At 46.3% G+C, this 19,398-nt stretch overlaps 1 protein-coding gene across 4 annotated transcripts in view; it reads left to right on the top strand.

The window, feature by feature from the left end:
- The window catches only part of LOC125446853 (SH2 domain-containing adapter protein F-like), a 209,065-nt gene that overhangs the window by 25,111 nt on the left and 164,556 nt on the right, over positions 1 to 19,398 (top strand). For all 4 annotated transcript variants that reach the window (XR_007246472.2, XM_048520776.2, XM_048520775.2 and 1 more), the window contains exon 2: positions 1,125 to 1,254. Coding sequence is in view for 3 of the 4 variants with exons in the window: in XM_048520776.2 (XP_048376733.1) it covers positions 1,125 to 1,254 (130 nt within the window). In the remaining variant the exon portion in view is untranslated. The remainder of the gene's footprint in view (positions 1 to 1,124; positions 1,255 to 19,398) is intronic.

Below are 19,398 nucleotides of genomic sequence, written 5' to 3' on the forward strand. Positions count from 1 at the left end.
CATAGGTTTGAGATGCTCTCAGTCTGTACCTGTGTGTGTCTTTTCTTTATTGTGCGAAGAGCTGACAAAACCCTATCAATGAACCGTTTCTCTAATCAACCACTTGGTTTTACAGAAATTGACGATTGCTGGAAAAAGATACATGTTGTCAAAATGTCTTTGTCATGCAAACACCAGGACAAAATCACACGGACATCAAACATGTAAGAGATAACAATTTGTACTGAATGAGAAGAGGGCTATTCTTCAAGGCATCACTCTGCATTCAGATTTCACTTGCCAACCATTCAGCAGTCTCTTCTCATCCCAGATAAATTGTTGTACCCTTTATTATTTGGCCTTCTTGCAATTCAGTCCTGATGAGTGCAAAATGAAAACTTTGACAGTAGGTTTTTTTTTCAGCGCTTCACTTTCTCTTCACCAGGTTTCCTCCTGTCCTTGAATGTAGCTTTCTCACTTGCATTGTCCGGACTCTTGAGCCGTTTGAGTTTAGAAGCACCAGATTTCAGTTAGATGTCGGGTATTTTGTAATTGGGCTGAACGCCTCTGGGGTTTAGGAACTGAAGAAGAGAACTGACCCGTTATCCTGACTGTCAGTTGCTGCCCAGGCTGAGAAACTAGCATATGTGGGCATTGAGATCAGGGAGGAGTCGCTGATTCTGATCAGAGCCAGATAGCCTGGGGTTTTGTAGTGCCCGTTACCTGATCTGTTGATGGACCACCCAACCAAGATGTAGAGCTTGAACAATTCCTAAGCCTGAGGATGACGCTTAAGGCAGCATTGAAAGAATGAGGAAGATGGTACCTATGGTGATGAATCTGCTGTCACTTATTTTATTCCCTGTGTACTTGTGAGAGAAATTAATGATTATCTGCCAGTTCACTCTTGCCACATATGTGTGTTGGTATCAAATGTTCTACCTCAACATTAATTACACATTACAATTTGTCACCTTTTACGAAGCTTCTCTCTCTCTTTCTACTTTATTGAGAGACTCTCAGTTCCCGGTGCCCACAGGCCGTGGAATACAGATTTTTAACACATTACAGAAACAATTACGCATTCGACGAGCGCAGAGTGTATAATGTGTCTCTTTTGTGTTTTAATTTGTGCCCACTGACAGGTCATTATTCTCGAAGACTATGCTGATCCATTCGATGCTAAGCAGTCTGGTGTGACCCAGGTTGGACAGGAGAAAGTGACTGAGAATGATGGCTACATGGAACCTTATGAAGCCCAAAAAATGATGGCAGGTAATAAAATGAATATATATTATAGAAGGTCATTTTGTACAGAGCTGAGCCTATAACATTTCCAGGCAAGCTCTGTTTAATGTGGGCCAGTTTCAGTATTGAATTATAGCCTGCCCACACTCTCTTTATTGCAATGCTTTGTTGAGTGGAATTGAGGTGGGTTTGCAATGAGTGAATAAAGCCAGGGGCAAATATCTTGTCAGTTTTAGCACCAACTTGCATTTATAAAGCACCCTATAATTTTGTAAAAGCATTTCAAGGTGTTCCACCTAGGAATATTATCGAGTACCTTCTGATACTGAGTCCCAAAGAAAGGCAAAATCTTGGTCAAAATGGTAGATCTTAAGAAGCATCTTGAAGGGGGTGGGGAGAGAATGCCAGAACTGAGGGCCCAGGTTATTGAGTGCGTGGTCACCGGTGGTGGAGTGAATAAAACCTCACTGACCAAACCCCACCCCCACCTCCTACCTACCAACCTCATCCCCGGCTCCTTGACCTGTCCATCTTCCCTGGACTGACCTACTCCCATCCTAACTCCCCACCTGCACTCACTTTTACTGGCTCCATCCCTGCTTCCTTGACCTGTCCGTCTCCTCTCCACTCCTTTATCCACTTTCCATCCACCTCCCCCCACCCCACTTCTTTATTTATTTCAGAATCCCCTTCTCCTTCCCCATTTCTGAAGAAGGATCCAGACCCAAAACGTCAGCCTTCTTGCTCCTCTGATGCTGCTTGGCCTGTTGTGTTCGTCGTGCTCTGCACCTTGTTATCTCAGACTCTCCAGCATCTGCTATCTCTGAGTTAAACCCGGGATGTGTTCTGTACATTTGCTCCACCATTCATTTCTCCTTGTGAATGAGCGCGATGTCCACATTGAGCACCATGTTTCGTATTCGAACATAGAATCCCAGAATTGCCACGGGGCAGAAGGGGATCATTGGGCCCATCACACCTACAGTATCTCGTCATACAGCACGGGAGCAGACCCTTTGGTCCAACCAGTTCATATTGAACATAATCCCAAACTAAACTAGCCCCACCTGCCTGCTCCTGGCCCATATCCCTCCAAACCTTTCCTATTCATGTACTTATCCAAATGCCTTTTAGATATTGTAACTGTGTCCATATCCATCACTTCCTCAGGAAGTTCATTCCACATGCGAACCACCCTCTGTGTAAAACATTGCCTCTCATGCCTTTTTTAAAATCTCTCTCCTCTCACCTTAAAACGTGCCGTCTAGTCTTGAAACTACCCATCATGGGGAAAAGGCAATGACCATTACCACGAACTATACCTCATGATTTTATAAACTTGGAGATGGTCACCTCTCAACCTCCTATACTGAAGTGAAAAAAGTCCTAGCCTTTCCTTATAACTTAAACCTTCCATACCTGGCAACATCCTGGTAAATCTTCTCTGAATCCTCTTCAGCTTCCTGTAACTGGGTGACAAGAACTGGGCACAATACTCCAGCAGAGACTTCCCTAACGTCCTGTATAATCTTAACGTTACGTCCCAACACCTATACTCAAAGGATTGAGCAATGAAAGCAAGTATGCTAAACACCTTTTTCACCACCCTGTCTATATATCAAGTGAGCACTATTACCTAGTGCCAATTTTTCACCATACCCTCACACTCTATGTCTATTCAAATAATCATCCAATGCTTCAATGAACCTGCCTCCAACCATTTCCACACCATGTGTTTCATACCCCAAACTACTCACTTGGTGAAAAAGGGTTTTTCTCCCATATCCCTTCCTGCTTTTGGCATGCCACTTTAAAATATTGTGTGGGGCCGCACCTCATTCTAGGTCTTGAGCTTTGTGCAGGTCCAGATCCCTTGGCTCCTCACTGTTTTAAACTCCCTCCCTGCTGGCTGCCTCATGTAGCTCTATTGCATCTGTAGTGCTAAGTGCTGTTTAGGCGCCAGCGGAATTCAGTCCCAAACTATATTACCCCTGCAGCCAGCCCAACCAGAAATTAGCTGGACTGTTCACCTTTCTCATTACTGGGATCCTGCTGTGCACGCTTTGGCTGTTGTTTTCTAGATGATAGAGTGACCGCAGTTTGGATGCAAAGACATTTTCCACTCTCAGGAATGCTGGAAATATAAATATCTTTTGCCCTTTATTTAAAAGGTTTGTAAAAATTTCTTGTTCTCTCCCACTCTTTCACTCTCGCTCTCCTGCCCTCTTGCCCCCCTCACTCTCGTCTCCTCACCCCCTCACCCTCGCCCTCCCACCACCTCTCGCTCGCCCCACCCCCTCTTGCTCTCGCGCCCCCAATCCCTCTCGCCCTCCCGCCCCCCCGCCACTCTCGCCCTCCCACCCCCTCTCACTCTCGGCCACCCTCGCCCTCTTGCCTCCCCACCCCTTGCCCTTCCGCCCCCTCTCACTGTCTCCCTCCCCCTCCCGCACCCTCTCGCTCTCGTTCTTACGCCCTCTCACATTCCACCTCTCATGCCCCTTCCCGCTCTGCCCTCTCTTGCTCTCGAATGAGACAGCAGCCCTGTGCTATGGTAGGGCTATGCTAACGTGGTAAAGGGTACACAGGAAGGATGTTTTCCCTTTAGTGGAGGGATCAATGAACAGAGGATATAGATTCAAGGTAAGGGGCAGGAGGTTTAGAGAAAATGTGAGGAAAACATTTTTCACGTAGACTCACTACCTGTAGGGATGGTGCAGGCAGAAACCCTCATAAGACTTAAGTGTTTAGATGTGCGCTTGTAACGCCAAGACATCTAAGGCTATGAGCCAAGTGCTGGGAAGTGAGGTTGGGTTGTTTTTGACTGGTGCAGGCTTGAGGGGCTGAAGGGCTTTTTAGTTGTGTGCTGTCGACTTCCCTGACTCTGGGCAAACATCCTTGTTTGGATTCAATTGAATAGACTGTTGCTTAATGACTCCTCAGAAAGGCTGACATCAGCCTCCTCTGGCTGCCTTCGTGTTGGTTTACTGATGATGTCGGCTATTGAACAGATTGTGAAAGCCTTTTGTCTGTTGGGCTCCAAAGATGTGTTTTCCTCTTTATCCCTTTGACTTGTTTGTTGTTCTTTAAGATCACGTGACCTCTCCCCCACTACACACACACACACACACACACACACACACACACACACACACATATACACCAACACCCCCTCCCCCGCACCACTGACAAGTTCTCCCCCTTTATATCTGTGTTTCTATAACAGTGGCTGTTTGTGAGTATTACAGTAGCTGGTTGTGACAGTCTCTTTGTGTGGTGCCTGGTAGAAAGCAATGGAGAGAAGCAAAAAAAAACCCAAAAGAATTGCAGATGCTGTAAATCAAAAGGAAATCAGAAATTGCTGGAAAAACTCAGCAGCTCTGGCAGCATCTTTAAGTCAAGTGCGTCCTAAGGAAAGGTCATGCAACCCTGAACTCCGATTTCTCTCCACGACACTGTCAGACCTGCTGAGCTTTTCCAGTGGTTTGTTTTTGTCAGTGAGAAGTAGCTCTCTCCCAGTCCCAAAGTCAGTCAGTCACTCAAAGACATTTACAGGACAGAAGGAGGCCATTTGGCCCATGCTGAGTGTGCCAGCTAACAAAGATCTGACCACACTAATTTCATTTTCCAAGAGTATTGGCCTGGAAACTATGGCAATGCAAGGTGGATATGTCAATGCTGCTTGAATATTACAAGAACTTCTGACTCAAATAATGAGTGCCAGCAGACTACTGTCATCATGCGAGGGCATAGAATTTCACCAGTTTGATTTAAAGTGATGCTCGTGATTTGAAATCCCATCTCATTGCATATGCAGAAGCAAAATGTTAATACATTCACTTGTGACTATATTAGCTTACAGCCACGTCTCTGAGCCCAAGAAAGCTGGTGATTAACGCAAATGTGATCTTGGTGAAGTAATGGGAGCAATTGTATATAAAGGGCAGCTACGGTCAAGTCACTAACTGTTGACGTGCCTAATTATAACTCCCATGAAAATGATTCTGCCATTGTTACAATCTCCGTAGAGACTGATAACTTTGTTCAAAGGAGAATTTTGAACTTCCGGCTACCAGCTGAAATAACGACACAGCGAGGTTTTACAGTCTAAATCGTTTACAGTAATAAATGAGTTGAGAAAAATGCTCTAAACTAAAATTATTTCAGCCTTGAAGGCAGCTTGTACTTCTGAGAACTGAATGGGTGTATCCCCTCTTGTTTACAATATTTACACTCACTTTACAGAGCAATGTCGCTCCCAGCTTCCAGTGGCTCTCGGTATTGCACATTTTGCTGACTGAGAACTTCTTGAATGATCATGTCCAGCCTCTCCCCTCAGTTTTCAGAGTTTCTTCAATCCGCCACCTGCTAGGAAGAGGCCATTCAGCCTCTCCAGCTCCTTTCCCCATTATGTCTCATCTTCTGTCTCAATACCTTTATTTTTAATTCACTCATGGGAAATGGCTTGCTGGCTGAGCCAGCATTTATTACTCATCCCTGGTTGCCCTAAAGGTGGTGGTAAGCTGCCTTCTTGAACTGCTGCAGTCTAATTTATTCACTGAATCCCTACAGAGTGGAAACAGGCCATTTGGCCCATCGAGTCCACAAGAGCATCCCACCCAGATTCACTGCCCTATCCTATCGCTGTAACCCTGCATTCCCCGTGGCTAATCCACCCAGCCTGCACTTCCCTGAAACACTATGTGCAATTGAACATGGCCAATCCACTTAATTTGCACATCTTTGGATTGTGGGAGGAAACCCACACAGACATGAGGAGAACATGCAAACTCCATACAAACAGTCACCTGAGGCTGGAATTGAACCTGGGTCCCTGGCGCTGTGAGGCAGCAGTGCTGACCACTGAGACACTGTGCTGTCCACTGTGTTATAGGATGCCATTAGGGAGGAAATTCCAGGATTTCAACCCAGCGACACCAAAGGAACGGTAATATATTTCCAAGTCAGGATGGTGAGTGACTTGGAGGGGAACCTGAAGCTGGTGGTGTTCCCATATATCTGCTGCCCTTGTCCTTCTAGGTGGAAGTGGTTTCTGCAGGGCATCTTGTAGATAGCACACACAGCTGCTACTGAGTGTCAATGATGGCGGGATTAGCTGCTGATGAAAGTGGTACCAATCAAACAGGCTGCTTTGTCCTGGATGGTGTCAAGCTTCTTGAGTGTTGTCGGTGCTGTACCCATCCAGGCAAGTGGGGAGTGTTCCATCACACTCCTGCCCTGTGCCTTGTAGATGGTGGACAGGCTTTGGGGAGTCAGGACGTGAGTTACTCACCGCAGTGTTCCTAGCCTCTGACCTGCCGTGACACACTCCCTGTTGTTAGTCACTAACAGTCCCCATTAACAACTATTCACTCTCCCAGCCTGATCGTTAGCAACTCCTTTGTCTGTCCAACTGTCTTTCTCTCCCTTTAAGCTCTGTCCTATCATTTACTCCCTACCCCACCCACCTCCCTATTTTCTGCATATAAACTGACGTTTTCCCAGCCACCATCAGTTCTGAGGAAGGGTCCCTGGACCTGAAACATTAACTCTGTTTTCTCCTCCACAGATGCTGCTAGACCTGCTAAGCTTTTCCAGCAACTTTGTTTTTGTTCCTGATTTACAGCATCTGCAGTTCTTCTGGTTTTTATCTACTCTCCCTACCCAGCCTGGCGTACATGTGACTCCAGGCCTGCAGCAATGCAGTTAATTCTTAATTGCCCTCTGAAATGGCTAGCAAATGCAGGTCATGCCAGCAATGCCCATGTCCTATAAAAGAATTTAAAAATAAGTGGATGCCATTCAAATGGAGAGAAGCTGCAACATAAAGGCTTGTGTATGAAACCCAGAAAGCTAGCACACAGAGGGCAGCAGGGAATCAGGAAGGCTAATGGAATATTGGCTCTTATTTCAAAGGGGCTGATGTCCAAGAGTAGGGAAGTCTAATTGCACTTTACAAGCTGCTGATGAGATCTCATCTGGTGTATTGTGAGCAATTTTTGGTCGTCTTATTTAGGGAAAGATATCATCTTACTGGAGCTAGCCCAGTGAACGTTCACTAGGTTGATCGCTGGTATGGAGGGATTGTTTTATGAACAAAGACAAAACAGGTTGGGATTCTACCCATTGCAGTTTAGAAAGATGAGAGGTGATCTCATTGAGACACATCAGATTCTTAAGGGGCCTGACAAGGTCAATGCTAAGAGGATGTTTCCCCTCATGGGAGAGTCTAGGAGCAGAGGGCACAGCTCACAAGAAAGGGGCACCAGTTTAAGACTTGGATGAAGAGGAATTTCTGTCGGAGGATTGAGAGTCTTTGGAACTCCTTGCCACAGAGAGCTGTGGGGCAGAATCCTTGCGTTTATTTAAAGCTGAGACAAATGGATTCTTATCAGGTGGGGAATCAGACAAGGGCAGGAAAGTTGACATGGAAAATGTCAGATCAGGTACAATCCCGTTGAATCATGAGCAGACTCGAGGGGCCAAACCATTTACTCCTGATCCTATTTCCTGTGGTTTTATACTGATGCTGCTCAAATTGAACAATAGAGGGGTTAGGTTCAAGGGGCTGAATGGCCCCCTCCAGTTGCTGATGTGTGCAGTAGTCTTTTTACTGAAACTCATTTTCTCTTAAATGCTCGAGGTCAGGGCGACTGGTATTAACCAGGAGAGGCATGGCTTGGCTGGGAGAAACGTAGCGTAATTTGGATAACTCTCTGAAACACAGGCTCACTGTCATGCATGCATCTCTGCCTCTCCCTCCCTCCCCGCCTCTCCCTCCCTCTCCGCCTCTCTCTCCCTCCCCCTCCTCCTCATACACAAACACACACTCTCAAACACTCTCGCACACCACTCTCTCGCACACTCTCTCAAACCATGCACACACACTTTGTCTCTGTCACACTCACACATGGATGGCACAGTGGCTCAGTGGTTAGCACTGCAGCCTCGCCGCACCAGGGACCCAGGTTTAATTCCAGCCTCTGGCAACTGTGTGGAGTTTGCACGTTCTCCCTGTGTCTGCATGGGTTTCGTCCCGGTGCTCCGGTTTCTCCCCTCAGTCCAAAGATGTTAAGGTTAGGGTGGATAGGCCATGGAGAAATGTAGGACCTTGGGTATAAGGTGGGGACTTTGGTCTGAATGGGATGCTCTTTGGAGGGTTGCTGTGGACCTGATGGGCTGAATGGCCTGCTTCCACACTGTGATTCATAGTTTCCTGACTTGACCCGCTGAAAAAAACACACAGTATTTCAGTGGTGAAGTGAGTGGTAAAAAGTTGCTTCTTGTGTGAGTGTGAAAAGAAACAGTGAGTTTGCTTTTAACTTCTAATGACATTTGACAAAAATAAAAGAGGTCCCAACAGGTTAGGCAGCATCCATGGAGAGAAAACAAGACAATGCTCTGATGAAGAGTCATCTAGTCTCAAAATGTTTGCTTGCTCTCTCTCCATGGATGCTGCCCTGACCCAGTGGGATCTCCTGCTTTTTTTTATTTTCAGTACAGACTCCAGCATCTGCAGTAGCTTGCTCATTCTAATTACTTTTGTTTTGTAACTGTAATTAAAGGCAGAGGTTAACCTCCCCAACCACCCCTGCGCCCCCCACAACCAATTCACCACTCCCAACGACAGAAGTTGCTGTTTTTCTAAAGAGCTGCCCAGATGGAGATGGGAGCGACTAATTTCCGTGCCACTGCATGATATTGGATTTACACCTTGTCTCTCATCGCTGCCTACCTCAGCTGCTTTCAAATGTGGTCAGTGGCCCACAGTTTGAGGAGCCAAGTCTCTGGAGAGTCAGAGAGAGCGCTGCATGAATGAGGCTTTCACTATTGATGTCTCTGATGAGCAGTGACGAGAGGCAGCAGGGAGCTGAGCAGTGCACTGCAGTGCTGATTAAACACCAGCAATTCATTCAGACAACACTACACTCCAGGCACCTGATAAAATCCATACCTGCTGCACACTCCAGTAACCCCTCGCTGTCAGGTTGCCATCATCGCCTAGGATTAAACCTCACTTCTTTATTTCCCCCAGCTCCTTTCCTCCAGGTTCCCATTCTGCTCTGGGGTGGTCGGGCTATTCGGCCACAGGGGGCATCGTGATCAAATGTGAGGCTGAAACCCCTCCCCTCCACTCTCAGTCCACACTTCAGCATCACCGGACAGCAACCCCGAGCGGAAACTTTGCTTTGTTCAGTTGAAGGTCAGCTGATACAGAAACAAATGCACAACAGTTCTCGAGAACATCCTCACACCTGGCTATAGAGAGACAAACAGAGTTAGTGTTTCGAGTCCAGCATGATGCCTTCTGAACTGGGAGGTGTTGGAAAACATTGGTTTTTAGAGGGGTGGGGCAAACAGATGGCGTGTAGGCCCCCTGCCAAAGAGAAATAGGTTGCTAATGGTGTGGAAGGGCAAACTGAGATGTAAAGAAGTCGTACGTTTTCTTTGGGAAGAGTGAAAATGGGTTCTCTCTCAAACTGTGACCTTCCTAGTCCACCCTGGGGCAGGCGTAGGCTGGTGTTGAGAGGGATGGTTGACCGCAGTAGATGTTAGGAGCAGAAGAAGTCAGAGAAGACTTTGCGCTCTGTAGGCAGCTTCACTGTGGAGCAGGAAGGTGGCTGCTTTGTAGCAACAAATTTTCCTCATCAGTTCGGTGCCACCCCGCGAGGCGGCAAACTCCTTCGCAGTCAGAGGGTTCTCTGCTACCTTTTCCGAGCCGGGTGTCAGCAGGTGATGCTTGCGTCTCTGAGTCATAAAGTCGTGGGTTCAAGTCACACCACAGACATGAGCACGTTATCCAGCCTGCCACTCCCGTGGGAGCGCTGAGAGAGTGCTGCTCTGTCAAACATGGTGCCACACCATGGCACCATCTGCCCCCTCTCTGGTGAACCTGAAAGATCCCTCAGCTACTATTTTGAAGATGAGTTCTCCCTGCCAATAGTAATCCCTCAGTGGGATCTTGCTGTGTGTAGAGCAACTGCTGCAGTTCCCATACTCCATCAGTGAGGCTGTTTTTTTTTTAAGTAGGTAGGTACTTCACTGGCTGTAAAGCACATTAGGAAGTCCTGAGGATGTGAAAGGTGCTATACAATTGCCAATCATTTTGAGTTAAATGGAGTGACCCTGTGGCTTTTAGCAGCTTATGTATGGGAGGCAGGTCTGAGAGGGTTGAGTCCTTTCATAGTTTTGAAGTGTGTGTTCTGAGTAATGCATGAATGCAACAGATCTCTCACCAGAAGAGAGAGCTGGATTGCCTGGATTCCTGAGAGACTGACCTCTGCACCCTGGCAGCTGGCGTTGATTTTTTGAAACTGGGGAAATATTTCAGGTTGATATTTGACCTCCCCCCAAAGGTGGCTGTTGGAAGGGTTCAATCAGTATTTTGTGTTTCTCAAGGCTATGCAAATTACCTCTGGCTATGATTCCCTTTATAACTAGTTATTAATTCATGGGATATGGCTATCGCTGGTTGGTCCAGCATTTATTGCCTATCCCTAGGTGCCCCTTGAGAAGGTGGTGGTAAACTGCGACCTTGAGCCACTGCAGCCCATGTGCTGTAGGTGGACCCACAATGCCCTTCAGGAAGGAATTCCAGGATTTTGACCCAGAGACAGTGAAAGAATGGCAATGTCAGGATGGTGAGTGGCTTGGAGGGAGACTTACGGGGGCTGGTGTTTATATCTGCTGCCCACATCCTTCTAGATGATAGTGGTCATGGGTTTGGAAGGTGAAGCAGCTCCTGAGTGGCAGGAAAGTTGATGTTTCGGGTTGGGGCACTTCTTCAGACAGCCTGGCTCCACACTGTGGCATCTCTGATTCCAGCGTCTGCAGTTCTTACTATCTCTATGGGTTTGGAAGATGCTCCCTAGAGACATGATGAGTTGCTGCTGTGCATCTTGTAGAGGGCACACATTGCATCTGCTGAGAATTAGTTAATGGAGTGAATATTGAAGATGTTTGAATTGGGTACTGATCAATCGAATAATTTATCCTGGGTGGTGCCAAGCTCTTGGAATGGTGGAGATGCACTCATCCAGGCAAATGTAGAATATTCCATCACACTTTGGTACTTGTAGATGGTGGACAGGCTTTGGGCAGTCAGGAGGTGAGTTACTCACTGCAGTATTGCTGGTCTATGACCTGCAATTGTAGCCACTATAGTTATGCAGTGAGTCCAGTTCAGCTTCTGGTCAGTGGTAAGCCCCAGGATGTAGATAGTAGGGAACTCAGTAATTGTAATGTTTTAAATGGCCTAGTGGTACTATCTCTGGACTATTAATCCAGCAACCCAGGTTCAATTAACGCCTCGGCAGAAGGTGGAATTTGAATTCAATGAATGATGACCATGTTGGAAAAACCTATCTGGCTCCTGGAAGCTGCCATTCTTACCTGGTCTGGCCTACATGTGACTCCAGACCCACAGCAATGTGGTTGACTCTTAACTGGTTACCAACTCTAAACAATTAGGGATAGGCAATAAATGCTGGCCTAGCCAACAATACCCTCATCCTGTGAATTAATTTAAAAAATGCCAAGGCACAATGGGTAGGTTCTCTGTTGTTTGTCTGGCACAAACATTAGTTGCCACATGTGGGTGCAAGCCTGAAATTTGGTCCGTGTCCTGTTGCAGATTTATTCCAGTTTGGTATGTTCATTGAATTTAAATTCTGCCAACAGCATGGGCATCTGGATTGCGAGTTCGCTGACATTACCAACATGACCATGCAAACGGTACTCTGAGAAAGCAGAAAACCTGGACTCCAGACATACACATAACTGTATCGAGCCCATCCCTCACTGTGTGTGTGTGTGTGTGTGTGTGTCTCTCCTAGTGTGAGCCACACATCTCTGACAGTGTCATGCTTTTATGAGCAGCAATCGAGAGAGGAAATCAGCTAACAGCGAGACTTGAGAGAGGCACAAAAAAGCAAATAGGAAGAAGAGTCATAAAGTAGAGTAGGAATTTATTGACAAGGCAATTTCCTGCACTGAAGGGGCCCTCGTAAAAAACAGTCACATTGGTCAACACCACTGGGAAGTAAGTGCTGTATGTCTCCTCCCTGCTGGGAGATTTCCTTCTGATTCTACAGAGACAATTACAGATTCTCCTTTGACAGTAACCAGCGCCTCCCTTCCATTTACACCCAGCAATCAGAGTAAGTAGTCAGGTGGGGGAATGAGATGGTTACTTAAAGTCTGACCATAACAGGAACTGACGACTTAAATTCCTTTGTACTTTCTCCAAGGGCTGCAGTTGCTTTTCTTTTAACCTTGGGCGTTCTACTTGATAAAGAGCTGCAGATTTACACTGTCGCTCTCGAGTTTATATTAAAACCTTAGTTTCCATTTGATGAAGGGAGCAGTCTGGATAATTATTCGCGATCAATAACATTGAATTCTGCTAAAGAGACAATTAAGAATGTAATGAAGAAGGGTACACATAACCTGCTTCAGGGTTTGCATCTTAGAGTGAGAGAGAGTGAGTGTATGTTAAACTGTCACCTTTTGATTAAGAATGCTTTAAAAACACATATCAATGATTTGTTGATGAGCTGAGGGAGGTAATGCCAATGCAGAGTGAATTCATGCCACTCCTGCCCACCAGACGAGATTGGCCCCATCTCAGTGTTGTGTGAAATGACCCTTCAGCCATCATCCTGACCATTCACCAAGCCTGGACTGGACTGGGCTTCCACACAATCCATGGCTGACAGCACCACCCAATCCCTAGGAGGGAAGGCAGTCCATTTGCTCTTCAACCTTTGCAGCTTTCTTTAAAAAAAATATGAATACTTGGAATACTGCGTCCAGTTCTGGGCGCCCTATTATAGGAAAGATGTGGATGCTTTGGAGAGGGTTCAGAGGGGGTTTACCAGGATGCTGCCTGGACTGGAGGGCTTATCTTATGAAGAGAGGTTGACTGAGCTCGGTCTCTTTTCATTGGAGAAAAGGAGGAGGAGAGGGGACCTAATTGAGGTATACAAGATAATGAGAGGCATAGATAGAGTTGATAGCCAGAGACTATTTCCCAGGGCAGAAATGGCTAGCACGAGGGGTCATAGTTTTAAGCTGGTTGGTGGAAAGTATAGAGGGGATGTCAGAGGCAGGTTCTTTACGCAGAGAGTTGTGAGAGCATGGAATGCGTTGCCAGCAGCAGTTGTGGAAGCAAGGTCATTGGGGTCATTTAAGAGACTGCTGGACATGTATATGGTCACAGAAATTTGAGGGTGCATACATGAGGATCAATGGTCGGCACAACATTGTGGGCTGAAGGGCCTGTTCTGTGCTGTACTGTTCTATGTTCTATGTTCTATGAATTATCAGAATTACTTTTGATATATGGCGCAGCAACAGGCCATGTGGCCCCTGCTGGTATTTATGAGCCACTCTGTTCACCCCACACAGTTGTCTCCTCTCCCCTCAATGTAACAACCTCCCAATCTCACCACTCTCTTAGCAAAGACCTCCTCTAAGTTTCCTGTTGAGTTTCTTGTTGACTGTTTGATATTGACACTCTTGAATTATGCTCTTGCCCACAGGAGGGAACATTCTCTTTATTGTATCCATTCGACTAAAGTTACTGTTAGTTCAACCTACAGCCTAATTTGTTTTTAAACTGTCTGGGAATCGGGTCAATTTGTTGACTCGCCATCAGACTGTTCTGCAGCTCCCATGCCTCTCAGTCCAGATTGCAGCCTTCAGGGCACCTCCCCTCCAAATGTCCACCTCTCAAAACTGTGGCCCTTACCACCTGAAAGAACAAAGGTGACAGTTAAATGGGAGCACCACCACTTGCAAGTTATGTGAACAAATGGAGAAAGTAAAGTTCACCGAGCTTCAATAATGGCGAAAGTGAAGTTAGCATCAATTGTCGGAAAAGCCCACCTGGTTCACTAATCCCCTTTGGGGAAGGAAATCTGCAGTCCTTACCTGGTCTAGTTTACATGTGACTCCAGACCCACAGCAACGCGGTTGACTCCTAAATGCCCTCTGACTGATCTAAGAAGTTGCTCAGTTCAAAGGCAGATGGGGAAGGGCAATAAGTGCTGGCCTTCCCAGTGATGTTGTGGTCCAATGGGAGAAAAAATAACAGTCTTATTAAAACATGCCACACCTCCACCATCATGCACACACTGTAGCATTTTGGACCATATCGTGGGGTTGGGAACAGGCTAGTGTTGCAGTGGGAGGTAGATGACACTGCCTGGTCTATAGAGTTCTGCTCCATGTGGAGTAGATAGGGAGGGTACAACCCACTAAGCTATTTCTGAGGACTTGTTTGTCCTTTAATAGAGCCCAATTAACCGGTTAATTATCTCACTTAGTCCTTGTGGCATTACAATCTATACAAAGTGGTCGCCACATATTGCACACAACCTTTGAGTGATTTATTACATCTGAAGTGCTTTGAGGTGTTTCTGAGAGAGATACAACAATTGGACACAGTTTCTTTTTTGTAACTTGAGATGTTTATCCAACATTACTCAGGCTCGAGGTGTTTCTATTATTTTTCTGTTACTCACTGGGGGCCAGGTTGGAAATACTCCATCTTTGTTGACTTGTTAAGTTGACAGTTTGAGCTGAGGCCTTGGATTATGGGGTGGGGTTGTTGGTTCACTGGCTCACCAATAAATAACCTGTAATTGACAGCTTGACATTCCGACATTTACTGTGCCTTATGTTAGAATCTTAAGTTGGCAGCAAATCTGAAAGCACCCAGGCTGCTGCCCATATCCGAATCCACCTCAAGTCTCATTCATTTCTCACTTTCAGGTCGTCAGTTAGCTCAGTTGGCTAGTTTGTGAAACAGAATGAGAAAAGCAGTGTGGGCTCAATCCCTCATCAGCTGAGGTTACCATGAAAGACACTCTTGCTCAAATTCTCTTCTTTGCTGGATGCATGGTGACCCTCCAGTTAAACCACTACCGTTTGTGTCTCTCTCTGCCTAATGAGAGTATTTCCTCTGAGACCATGGTCTTTTATCTCTTCTACTTGCTGATTTACACTGGCTCCGGAGTCATTTTGGAAATTCTCACCCTTGTTTGCAAATCATCTACCGAGTTCCCTCCAGACCACAGTCACTGCCTCCTCCAATTCTGGCCTCTTGAGCATTCCCGATTCGAATTGCTCTGCTCTTGGCACCTTCCATTTCCTGGGCCCGAATCCCTATAATTCCCTCTCCATTTGAGATGTCTCTTAAAGCCAGCCTCTCTTTCATCCACCTGACCAAATATCTCTCCATGTGGCTTTCTTATGGATTTTGGTGCAACCATTGCGGGATCCCTTGAGATGTTTTACAAAGTTATCGGTGCTCTGAAAATGCACTCTGTCGTGGCTGTGGGATGGACTGCTCATGTTAGTGACGGGGTGATGTCACTGGAGCAGTCATCTTTGAACCAACCCAGCACTAGCTGATGTGCATGAGTGGAACATTGGTATAATCAATAGGCGTCAGAGGATCAGGTCAATTTAAAGCAGGTCATAATTTCAACCAGCATATCATGTCCTTACTTTGAAGCCTGATTAACTGCTCCCTATAAATTATGTCTTTCATTAACTGCAGTATACTGTAATGCTTGAACTGGATGATGAGATAGGTCAACAGTTCACAGTCTTTATTATGGAAAATGCATCTTCCTCAGTAGGATATCATTAGTCTTTTGTTGCCATGGCAACAGGCCATGTCTAATATCAGTTGTTTAAACCTGCCCTCCTACAAATTACCCAATGTCTTTTTGATGCTGTAGAGAGTCTGTGTTTTGGTTGGGCTTTCACAAGAGCACGCCCACTTCCCATCAGACACCGCCTCCTCCACCCCCTCTCGTTTGGAGAGCCATTCTCACTGCTTATTACCAATTTTTTTTTGTTTTTCTAAAGTAAAATGTTTGAAGCAACTGCAGGAAAGGAAGCGCAATTTCTTTTTACAGCACATGCCATGGTTCACTTCTCCCGGCTCTGCTTGTCGCAGTGTCCGATACATTTGACTTGGAGGGTCAGGGTCTCTCCGAGGGTTTGGTAACCCCAGCTTTGACAGCATTGAGCTAATGCTTCCATCCCACCATGCACTAAGAGCCTGCACCAGTTTGGCTTGGCCCTCCTTAGGCCTCAGACTCCAACGTGACTCCATTTCCCTTCTCACCGAGTGACCCTTCGTGTAAACCTACGAGGGATTGAACATTAGTGAGAATAGCAATAAATTTGTTAAATGGGAAGCACGGTGGCTCAGTGGTTAACACTGCTGCCTCACAGCACCAGGAGCCCGTGTTCGATTCCAGCCTCGGGTGACTGTCTGTGTGGACTTTGCACATTCTCCCTGTGTCTGCATGACTTTCCTACCACTGCCCAAAGATGTGCAGGCTAGGTGGTTTTGGCCATGCTAAATTGCCTGTAGTGTTCAGGAATGTGTATCTCATGTGGGTTGTAGGGGAATAGGCCTGGGTCGGATGCTGCAAGGATTGTTGTGGACTTATTGGGCCGAAGGGCCTGTTTCCACGCTTAGGGGTTCTATGATCTTCTAAGGCGGGTTTCCTCCGGGTGCTCCAGTTTCCTCCCACAGCCCAAAGATGTGCAGGTTAGGGTGGATTGGCCGTGTTAAATTACCCATAGTGTCCAGGGATGTACAGGCTAGGTAGGTTAGCCATGGGACATGCAGGGTCACTGGTACAAGGAAGGGGGTGTGTCGCATGGGATGCTCTTTGGAGGGTCGGTGTGGGCTCGATGGGCTGGATGACTTGCTTCCCCACTGTAGGACCCGAGGACTGAATCCGCACTGTCACTCTGCATTGTTGAGGACATTGTTTGGATGTGATGTTAAAGTATCACCTCTCCAGTGTCAACAAAGATTCCCTGGCACCATTTGGGAGGAGAGCACTGAGGAACTCTCCACGGTCACTCTGTAATACTGAATCATGCCAGGCTCTCTGGTGCATACTAAGCCAGGAGAAATTTCACCCATGCTTTTATAAAACAATTACTTCCTGATATTCTTTTGCAGTCAGTAATGTAAGGGAGTGCAATGATGCCTGCTGACTGGATATTAATGCTGAAACATTAGAATGAAATTGTGGGGTGTGGCTAGACCAGCATTTATCACCCATCCCCAATTGCCCAGAAAGCAGTTGAGAGTCAACCACTTTGCTGTGGGTCTGGAGTCACGTGGAGGCCAGACCAGGTAAGGATGGCAATTTCCTTCCCGAAAGGACATTAGTGAGCCAGATGGGTTTTTGATTTCTTGTTCATCCTTAGACTCTTAGTTCCAAAGATCTGAGACTGGTACAATTTAAAACAATGGGCGCATGCATAGAAAGAATTTAGACGGATATGGCAGGTGGGACAAGATTAATTTAGAATATCTGGTTGGTATGAACGAGTTGCTGTACAACTCAATGACTCTATTTCTGTTCAATTCAAATTCCACCACCTGCCATGAAAGGATTCGAACCTGGGACCCCAGGACATTACCTGGGTCTCTGGATTAATTGTCTGGCAATGATAATCACTAGGACATTGCTGTCATGGATTCTTGCAGTGCATGAATTGTTGGTTACATTTCATTTGGTACAAGGCCGACCAAACTTCATTGACGGGTAAAACACTTTCAGAGGCATGCCGGTGTAGTACAAGGCGCTATACAAATGTAATCCCCTGTGCTGGTGGCCACCTCTTGAGGAAATGCCCACCTGAGTGGGGTAAGTGGTTGCGATCAGTGCCCAAGGAACTGGGTTTGGTCCTTCTTCAAGACAAAGACTAACATCTGAGGATGAAGGAAAGCTTGTGTCTGAGACTGCGGTTCCTGGTGTGGGACCGGGTGGGAGATTTGCCCAGATGATTCCACTTGATGTTGCAGAAATATTAATCCATAATGCAACGTCTGGTTTTTTCAGTTGGTCAGATGCAGCTCATGACTAACACCTTGGACTGCTTCACAATTTGCTGCAAGACTGTAAGTGGCCAATAATTGGAACAAATCCTCAATGCCAGTGTTTCCAACACACACACAACCAAGAGAAATTTCACCCATGTTTCTAAAACAATTACCACCTGATATTCCACAGCAGTAGCTAATGGAAGAGTGTGGAGTGATGCATGTCAACTGGATTTCTCGTGCAGAATTACCTTTCTCTGCCTTATATTTTCAGGGAATGTTTTTCTGAACAGGTAAATTTGAGAAATATAAATAAGACTAAGCAGGCAACCTTGATGCATCTGGTTTCGGGGAATTGATTTCTGCATATTAGAATTGATAAACTTGTTTTGTGTTTTTTTGCATTTTTAGCTATCTGGTTATTGGTTGCCAGGGTGACGGTGATTGCCTGTGAGCATGTGCTTGCAACAAGTGAAGAAAATCAATTTGGGGAAATGCTGATTGACAGGGCCTTTAAGTGGCTTTTAGCTCATCCAATTGAACCTGCGTTATTACTCAGTGGCATGACTTTTCTGTCTGGAAGAAACTGGAGGTCACTCTCTCAACTAAAGGCACCATGAGTGATGGGTTCAGCCCTATAGACCACCCCCCCCTCACTCAATCGTCCCCCACCCCAGCTGCTGCCCTGCTCCCTATCTGTCTGACCACCGCCTCGGATGGTGGACATTTTGACTTTTAGTTGGCCATTCCACGCTTGAATCTATATCCACACCGATGCTCTTGTTCACTGTGGAGGAATCGGGGGTGGGAATTCTCGTTTTTTTTTGGGGCGACACTGTGGCTCAGAGCATCAGGGACCCAGGTTCGATGCCACCCTCGGGTGACCATCTGTATGGAGTTTGCACATCCTCCTCGTGTCCGTGTGGGTTTCCTCCGGGTGCTCCGGTTTCTTCCCACAGTCCAAAGATGTGCAGTTTGGGTGGATTGGCCATGCTAAATTGCCCAGAATATCCAGGGATAGGGTAGGGTGTTGGCTCTGGGTCAGCGTGGACACGATGGGCCGAATGGCCTGCCTCTTCCTGAAAGGAATTCTATGATTCTATAATTTATTCCTTTTCTTTGCAGAGAATAGGTTCCCGCTTCTTGTGAGCATCAATGGGCACATTGAGCTCGCATGATTATTATAAACTGGTTGTTAATGTAACTATTGACACGTTCTGGATTGTTCAGTAAGTGCTGCTCAGTCATGGAATACATTAATAATAAGATTAGCCTGGGACTTTGTCCTGTGATGTTAACCCAATGAT

Source organism: Stegostoma tigrinum, chromosome 36 (genome assembly GCF_030684315.1).
Source record: "Stegostoma tigrinum isolate sSteTig4 chromosome 36, sSteTig4.hap1, whole genome shotgun sequence".
Classification (NCBI taxonomy): domain Eukaryota; kingdom Metazoa; phylum Chordata; class Chondrichthyes; order Orectolobiformes; family Stegostomatidae; genus Stegostoma; species Stegostoma tigrinum.